The sequence below is a fragment of the Zerene cesonia genome, chromosome 8 (genome assembly GCF_012273895.1).
Source record: "Zerene cesonia ecotype Mississippi chromosome 8, Zerene_cesonia_1.1, whole genome shotgun sequence".
Taxonomy (NCBI): domain Eukaryota; kingdom Metazoa; phylum Arthropoda; class Insecta; order Lepidoptera; family Pieridae; genus Zerene; species Zerene cesonia.
The window spans coordinates 4,656,398-4,666,303 of NC_052109.1; the positions used below are offsets into that span (position 1 = coordinate 4,656,398).

Here is a 9,906-nt window from a genome sequence, read left to right on the forward strand (position 1 = left end):
TATATATAAAATTGATACATTGCTTGCAATCATAGGTAGCATGTTGTACTAAGCGAGCGATCGCGCATTGTAGTGCGTTCTTAGAGAGTTGCGCTTAAATTGCAGTTGGAGAAAAGCGGCAACATGCATTCTCGTACAAATCAGAAACTTTCTTTAGTTTACTACTTTCAGAAGTTCTGATCCCTTTAGCCCAATGTTTTCATTGAATCCAGTGTAAGGCCAACTTTTCACGACGTTAAAAATCCATCAAGGAAATTTTGAAGCCTAATCATTGAACGAAACTATGCGGTCCGTTATATAGTACTAGCTGCGCCCCGCGGTTTCACCCGCGTTCGTTCGTATAAACACCCGGGATCGGGATAAAAAGTTGCCTATGTGTTATTCCTGTTGTCCAGCTATCTACGTTCCAAATTTCATTGCAATCGGTTAAAATTGTTTTTGCGTGAAAGAGCAACAAACACACATATATCCTTACAAACTTTCGCATTTATAATATTAGTAGGAAGGATATAGTGGGTACAAAACTCATAAGAAGTTCTATGAAATAGAATAATGAATAAGAACACAAATGTCGCATTGTCATGGAGCATGCCCGCAACAAGCATTTGAGTTATAAGAATCGAGCTGAATAATTAAACCAAATGAGCAATTTAAACAAATATGCAATAACAAGGGTCAGAAGATGTTGATAATGAAATATCAAATGATAGCCTAATTTCCGAATCGGAATAATTCAGATTATTTAAATTTAAAACACAAATTTTTACCATAGGTATGTCATTATGACTTTTTATTTATTATTTTTTTTTATTTAGTTTTATATATGAGAGATATTTCTCTATATCTTTTTTATTTTATTTATTGAACTTTATGTGTACAGTTCCTGCATAAACATTTCAATTTATCGAAACTAACTGATAAATCTTTTTTTTATGTAATAACGCGCATTACAGATAATTAAAACAAAAATACATTAATTGTATTAAAGATAAAGCTCATTAAGAAACTCTATAATAATTGTTCAATTACAGGTATGATGCAAGTATCTACATAAATAATAAGAAGTTTTCGGTGGAACAGTTTTGATGGCTAGACATTAATTTAGTTGAATGATTCTTTAGTCCTTGAATATCATTTTGAATAATCACGTTAATGAAATGTGTGTAGTGGATTCATTAAGTTTTGTCATATTGATAATAATGGCATTGCTAGATAGAAAGCGTTATTGGCGCGCGGCAGAGCGCTAACCTGACGCCGCGCTATGACGCCGAATTGTATGCAGAGTACTGCGTGCTATTGGCTGTCAGATAGATCGGAGTTAAAAACTTTTTGTCGTCATAGCGCTGCGTCAGGTTAGTTCTCTGACGCGCGCTAATAACGCGTCTTATCTGGCAAAGCCTTATATAATTGTACTACGTAGAAAACTGTCAATAATTTCTTCCCTAACGCTAAACTGACTCATCGGTATGAAGTTGAGATTGATAAGTGTGGTTAAGTATTGGTTACGTGACTAATATATAATAAACATATACAAACAACGTAATGTTTGACGTACCTTATTTCTGGCAATATGCAATAAATAATAGCTGTAAACGTAAGAAATATGACGGAAACAATCATACAATATTCGAGTACATTGTCTGGTATAATCTTGTCTTCCTCTTCGGCGCAAAACACAAGCACGCCTTCCGTCTCATTTACCACATTGCTTGCTATACAATATCTGGAAATAATAAAATAATTACTGGAAAAATATTTAACGAGATATAAAAAATATTAAAAATTAAAAAGCTGTATTTCTATCGACTAACATATTTTGCATTTTTTTCTTTCCGGGCGAAAAAAGCACAAGGATTTTGGTAGACCAATAAAAAGTATAATTAATTTTGTTTTATCCAATCTTTCAAATAATATGTATAATTGTACTTGGGGTAATAGGACAATGGATAAAATAGGGGTAGTATAAATAAACAATACGAAGGATAATATTAAAACAATTCAACAGCTGATTTAGTATTGTATTATATAGTAGGTTTGTGAAGATAGGAACAGGTGGCAAAATAACGTTTGCATAGTTTAACCTTTACAAACTTGATCTTAAATAATAAGTACTTATTCCTTTTAAAGGATTCCAATAAGGTTAATGTCGTGATATCGTAAACCTGATTTGCTTCGTGCGACTATGGTGAGAAAGTACCTTAGTACTTAACTATATATGTATGAGTAAATGGTGAAATACATATTGACCCTTAAAATAAAACGCTTTTAACACATCAACATTAAGTAAGACTAAGATTTCTAAACTGCACACAATTTAATGCTAACTTTTGTTGCTATTACGGACACGTTGGATTAGCGAATCACTTATCATTTTATTCAACTTACTTTTCATATTCAACGTCGGTGTCAAAGTTTTCATCTACTATAGTGAGAGTCCCATCATCTTTTATCGTGAAATTGAAAATGGTCATGGATATTTGTTCCGTGTCGTTACATGGCAGCCGTGTCGGTGATCGAATTTTGGTAACGGTATTTTCACAAACATTCTCCTCGTTCACAAAGAAACCCTGTTCCGGTAGACAGCAAGCCGCATTCATTTTTTCACAATTCACTGAAGTTAATAAACCCAAAACAATAACAAACCACATTTTGCACTTTTTATTTGTTAATATGACACTTTAATAATATCGAAACACAGCTGCACTATTTTTATAATCAACATTTAGTCTTACAACTCATATGTATACATATTGTGTCGTTTTGTTATCTTGTACGGCATATAGGTAATAATATGCAAGCGCGTGCGCGTCATGCTCAGACGCCGACGCTGAAAGAACTAGTAGCGAGTGCCTCACTGGAAGGCAGTTCTTAGATATATACTATATAAAAGTTACTCTGCACACAGAAGCTATTCGATAGCCCCGAAATATTATCATCATTTCATATTACCTTCGTGATTTTCTTTTTGTTTGTTTTCGTCATGTTATACGTAATTTCTAATGATAACATATCATTATTGATTTAAAAAAACTAAACATACTTCGATACAGCATGGACGAAAGGTAGGAACAGATGGGACATATAGCTCATAGGTTACTTGAGAGTATTACAAACATACATATATTTTATATGTATTACATTATATGTTTATATTAGTTTAGATGGTATAATTATTTTGTTATAACAAGAGATCTTGATTCGTAATCATTAATAATATAAATTGTCTGATAACACTTAATGATTTTCTAATCATTTATTATCTTATTTAATTTTTAGTTCAACTAAATTCAGTTGGACTTAGCCTATTGTGACTTAGCCTATATTATGTTAGCTGAATTACAATAAGGATGGGATTATGTCGTACATATAAACTGTAATATGTCGACAGCGTACAGAAAAATGCAATGTAACATTTACATCAGAAACTAAACAATCCTGATTTCATTTTATTTATAAATTTCGAAAATGTGTTTGGTACTTGTAACACTTTTACACTGTAACACGGTTGTACTTGGTTTGGTAATATATTATATGTAAATAAATAATTTACATTCTATTAATAATGGTTATTTAAGTATTGATTGTTTCCATATTTTAAATGTATTCCAAAATGGATAGCGTTTTTAATCCTTTCATCATATAAAACTGGTAATTTTCTTTATTACCTCCTTTTTATATTAAAAATAAATACAGTACCTATGTACTTAAAAACTGAAAAACTAACTAGACTAAAGACATGGTCAACATCTGCATATATAACGCCTACATAATCACCACTGTTCATGTTTTGGTCTTCTGACTAGAATCATATGTTAATGTTATATGAAAAGGAATATATAGTGTGTAGTGCAAACGCAGGAGCAAAGATTGTGAGAATGAATAATCATTTACATGACAAATCATCTCCAGTTTCTATCATATTTATTATATTGATCGAAGGTTTCTATAACTGTTCATTGACTGTTCGTGCTATCAGACTGTTGAACCGTGTGCTCGACTATATCAAAAGGGCAAGGACCTTTGATGAATTCAAAAACCAGCTAGATATTTACTATTTATATTTATAAAATCCATATATATATATACATATCCTTTAAATATTTTAAGTTTTTTTGACATAATTTTGGTATTCCATCCAAGTGCAACCTCATAAAACTCAGCTATTTAATCCACGACCTAAGGTTGCCTGGAAGAGATCGATATATTACTGGTATGGCCGCCTCTTTGTGGGTAATTTTGTTAAGTGTTTGTTTTGTTCTTTTTTAATGGTATAATGAGTTATCAATCAATCAATAAATCATATCAATTAAATGCTATGCGACTAAATATTTCTTAAATGTGTCTTTCGTGTGTCTTAAGCCTTAAGATAGCTAAGTGCCTTACGCTCTGGCGGCGCCTGGTGTCCTTGTATAGGCACGTGTGCGCTTTATATTTAGAGCTTGCTCGTATTTTTAAATCAAAATAGTTCGAGATGTTTTATTTTTAATTGTATGCATTCACTATTTTAATTAATGTTCACCACATCAATGAATTGGGGCATTCCTCTTCATGAGGTTTGGTTTCAGATTGATTAAGAAAACTTTTCATTTTCATGAGTTTTACAGTCATGTTTCTTGTTAGTCTTCTAAATCATATTTTTTACCTCCAATGTCGAGTCACCGTTCTTTAAGACAACTGCAGAGAACTTGTGAGAATAATTGCAATATAACGATGAAACATCGGACAAAAACATGACTTTGTAAAATTCTCCTATTTTCCTTCAGGTGATTTCTATAATACAATTACTAACCATCCTGAGAGTGTGCTATAACTTCTAAGGAAGACTTGGGCACATATAAAATAATACTATATCGTAACAATGATGGAACTAATGTTAATTATTTGAATTGATAATGTAATAAGGGACAATTAATTCTCAAAATTGTTCAAGTATAGTTATATTGTATCGATAGTTTCTCATTAACATTGCATTATAAGTTAACCTAATAGCTAAAGAAGGTCTAGCATAGATTATATAGTGGTTATTTACAAAACAATCGCATATAATTAACTAAGTCGTAGGCAAGCGTATAAATAATTAAGTAGCTGCAATTGCTTCCTTGCTTAATCGGTAATGATATATAATAACTTTATTCTAAGAAATAACAAATATAAAATGATAAATACGTTAAACTTATTTCCATAAAGGTTGCAGTAGCGGCTAAATAATATAAAGAGAGAGATAGAGAACATCTTTCCAGTTTTTGATATCGTTTGTATCGACTTTCAGCTGTCACTTTTTCCTAGTATATGTTCCATTTAGTAGAGCCTATAGCAATTTTATTGGTCATGCAGTTCTTATCATGGCATTCTTATCACACTAGGTTAAGTCGGTAACGCTTTTTAACACAAAGATTAGGTCTTTACACGTCATACAACATACATTAAGTAAACTTATACGACGACCACTTTTATAAGAATTTGCGATTTTGTCAGTTCTAATGCGGACGTATGCATGATTAAATAATCATGAATAAAAAATTTAACCAAAAATTCGTATGTGGAATATCGAAATAAAAAAAATCGCCTGTGTTCTCGTTTTCATGTTAAGCTAATAATGAATAAGTTAAAGCCAAGATTAACTGCCAACTTATCTTCTTCTGTCAGCTGAACTGCCAAGGAGTAGTAGAGGTATTTGTCTGTCGGCGTCTATCTTTCCAGAGAAGTATGGGCACTTTTTAGTGGCGAGTTAAATGGCTCTTTTTAGGAAAGCGTGACTTACTATCTTAGACCTCTACATCACTTTTCATTAAGGGATATCTCGTATGAAGTCTTACGTGGCAGACGTAAGACTACGTTAAAAACAACAAATAGGTCAAACGGTCGTCCAATTGGAAAATTAGTTTATCACTACCATGGATTCTTCGAATAACACTTGATAACTGTATTTTCCAAAGTCTATACAAAAATAAGACATACTGAATTTTATACCGGGTTGTTCCCAATGTAGGTCGAAATCATTAATTGATCTTTTACAGATGCTTCTGAAGTGTACTGGTGCAGGCGTGGTTAATTCGTTCTTGGAAGCAACTTCTGAATCCATAAAATATATCCATAAAAAGCCATGACGTAATTGAATTATTTCAGCGATGATCTACAATTTGTTCACGGTCGATTAGTTCCATCAAATGAGATAAATACAGTACACATGAAATCACTGCATAGCTGAAGTATTACTACTGGCATTATACAGTATACACCTAGTTCATTGGTATGCAAATAGGCCACAATACGACCTTGTAATACAACAAATCGTATAATTTTGTTAAGATTGTCTTATTATACAATCATACATAAGATGAACAAGACTCAGAAGGCATAAGGATTTCTTATTGATCACTTTTAAGAATTCAACTTAAAAAAACGACACTTAGAAGACAATATGAGACATATGTAAGAATCTGTGAATGACTTACATTTTTGTATCATGTAAAAATTTTTAATAACACATACATTCGTATATAGATACTTTTATTTGGTAGAAAACTCTGCATTTAAGAACTTTAATACGCTGTACACCTTGTCCGAGCATCATATGCTATTTCGGAGAAAACTTTATTATACATTTAGAAATTAAAAATTTTTAACGGATTTTAAACGCGATTTATTCATTACATTATTAACCCGATGTTTCGAACACTAACGTTAACGTTAACGTTTCTAAATACAATAACACAAATTTGATGGTGATGTTTTGTCATCCTAAGGATTTTTTACACTATAATTGAGACATTTGGCTTGGTGTGTGTATGAAATAAATGATACGTTCATTTTTTTCACAAGGTAAGCTTAAATTAGAATGAACTAACCAATGTAATGTTTAGGGTTTAGTATCCTCCCTTGTCTCCCCCATGTACGTAAGTATACGTACATTATTTATTAAAAAATATTTGAATTAATAAAAAAGTTATATGTCTTAAACCGTTATCTGTCACTGCACCTAAGGTTCGTTACTGCTTGTATTGCTCGTAACCTTAAACATGTTTTTCATTTTCCGATCATAAATTCTAAGAAGTTTAATATAGGCAGTTAGTTGGAAGTAAGCCAAATGTCGACGAAAAATTACATGAGTTTATTACATTAGTGAAAGTCGATTTATTTAAGCCGCTCATACAATAACTGATTCTTCAGTAATGATTGTTGGTTTGTAGAATTAGATCTGCGCTTAGAGTAGCTTAATAACTGAAAAAATATCAAAATGAGGCTAGCAGCGCGCAGCCGAGGCTGAAGGCCGAAGGTCGAGGCTGAGTATGTATACCTACTTTAAATATTATGAGAGAGTAATTAAAAGTCATTGATAATAATCAAAGAAAAGTTAAATTTGTGCAGACAAACACATATTAATAAAATCAATAATTTGATATAATTATTTAAGAAGAATATTGATGTAAACATTTAAATAGTAACGATATGTACTTGCAATGCGTTATTGTTGCGGGACCTAATTAAACACAATTTCCTAGTTTTTATAGTGGTTTCCATTCCACTAAAGCAATTTTCTTATAATAAATAGATACACTACAGGGGAATAATTGAATGATAACGGTATCATTTAATGTTATAAAATCCAAAGATGTCATTTTTTTTTCTTCCTACTTATTTTAAATTCCCGTAATACTAGACAAACATAAAAAGTTAGTAAAGATAGTTAGTTGTTATCTTAAGAAAGCTATATCTTTCCAGATAACAATTCTGAAATATAACTACATAATACAATTCTCAAATCATAAATTAGATCCGTTTACATCAGCAATAGAGGAAGTAAGTTATGATTCATAACATACGTATATCACTTGTCACATATGTGGGAATTATTTAGTAATCTGTGCTAATATTACGTATCATATATGCCGATAGATGTGACACAAAATATTTAAAACCTTCAATTTAATATGAATGTTTATACATTTGATTAAAACGACGTATTTGGTGTCTATTTCTTAGTTTTGCCTTCTACTTCGTTTTGTTAATGGCTCTCTTTAAAAGCTCTAAAAGCAGCTCTTGAATGAAATAGGGAAAATTTATGAATTAATAAACGACATTACCGTACTCGACTCGTACGACTATTTGTGTGCGCTTAGATGTTCCACACATGCTTCCATTATAAAAGCCTCCAAGTTTAGTGATTATGCTAATCTAAATAGAGTATTGTTTCTTTTGTTCAATTCTTGTAATTTTTTGTAGACTTAATTGGCAACAATTAACATAGTAGCAGTTTTGGTTTACTCACCCCGGATCCTTAAATAAAAGACGCGGCATGCTTATGAATTATCCATATATTCTTGATATAAGTAATATTATAAACTACTATATGCATACGTTGTAACATGGTATATATTTGTTTTACATATAAATACGTGATAAAAAGTTCTTAAGCTATCAACGTTAAGTAACTACAAAACAACTAAGTTTTTTACGTTTTTAATTAAAAATTTTAGGTGGCTTCGCTGCGGTATCTACTGTACAATATGCATATTATGTTGTTTACGATAATTCGTATCAGTCTTCTAGTTTTATATTTTTTGAGGAAAATGTAGCCTTTTATTTACTTTTCATCCCGTCCTTAAAGAAGGAACAACTCCAGTTGTCTGATATGTCAACGGCTGAAAACCCAATGAATTCCGAGTAACAAAACAAAAAAAAAACACATTCGAATTAAGAACCGAAGGAGGTAAAATATTTTTCACTAAAAATATTGGATGCCAAAACGAAAACACAAACCTTTTAATATAACACGCGGATCGAACTTCCTTGAACTAAATACGGTAACAGTTTCGCAAGTTGGTGGGTTGACCTTAATTTCATAATATTTTTCATTCAGTTCAATCAAATTGTATTCTTTTCCTTATCTAAAGGTTTTATTTTAATTTGAAATGTTTTAGTTTGAATTACCATACTGTGATTTGACCAATGACTGATAAAAGTTTACTCTATATATAGGCAAGAACATGGTAAGTGGGTACCTACTACACCTGTCGAGATATTTTGGGTGTTTCAAGAGTAATTTAGTATAATGAGCTTTAAAGTTATAATACAACTGTATGAAAAGAATAAAATCTAATGTATTCATAGAATCTGACGAAATAACGTGTACCTATATATGATAAGCGAAAAAATAAATGAACCTTGAGTAGTGCGCATGTTTTCCGTCACATCGCGAATGTGTAGTCTACGTGCCGAAAATATACACACAAGTTACTAATGCTTGTATGTAGAATATGTGATTAATATGTAAATGAATGATGTAGAGTATGTGTGTATGTAGAATGTAAGTAATAATAAATATCAAATACACCTACTGATAATATAAATGCGAAAGTTTGTGAGGATGGATGTATGTGTATGTGTATGTATGTTTGTTACACTTTCACGATAATACTACTGGACGGATTTAATGAAACTTTACAGCAACATAGGTTATTCATCAGAATAATAAAAAAAAGGCTCCACCCTCGCTGTAAAGTAAAGTGTTCGAAAAGTCGGGTTAATAATATAATGAATAATTGCGTTTAAAATTCGTTAAAAGTTTTTAATTTCTAAATGTATAATACTCGCGTAAAATCAAACACAAGAAAATACAAAGGCTACAATTTATAACGATTTTATGTAATTTTGGTCATAATATAACGATTTTTGAATTGAATTTGGCCGGATAGTTTAAAAGTTATCAGGATATGATTTACTTGAATGGAGCGCCTACCGGCGGCGGCGGCAAGTGCAGCGTAGGTAAAGAATGATGAAGAAACCACTGGACTTAGCATTTTGAAATTTACATAGTTCCATTATATTCAGATAATTCCCTGCTTCAAAAGATTCCCTCGGAATATTAAGTATAGGAGTTCAAATATTGTATGGAAACTAATTTTG

The 9,906-nt window shown here is 31.4% G+C and overlaps 1 protein-coding gene across 1 annotated transcript in view; it reads right to left on the reverse strand.

The window, feature by feature from the left end:
• Positions 1-2,835, reverse strand: part of LOC119828585 (G-protein coupled receptor Mth2-like) — an 11,731-nt gene extending 8,896 nt beyond the window's left edge. The window contains exons 1-2 of the mRNA XM_038350790.1: positions 2,386-2,835; positions 1,556-1,723 (exon numbers count right to left, since the gene is read on the reverse strand). Coding sequence (XP_038206718.1) covers positions 1,556-1,723; positions 2,386-2,648 — 431 coding nt within the window. The 5' untranslated portion in view covers positions 2,649-2,835. The remainder of the gene's footprint in view (positions 1-1,555; positions 1,724-2,385) is intronic.
• Positions 2,836-9,906: the final 7,071 nt, after the last annotated feature.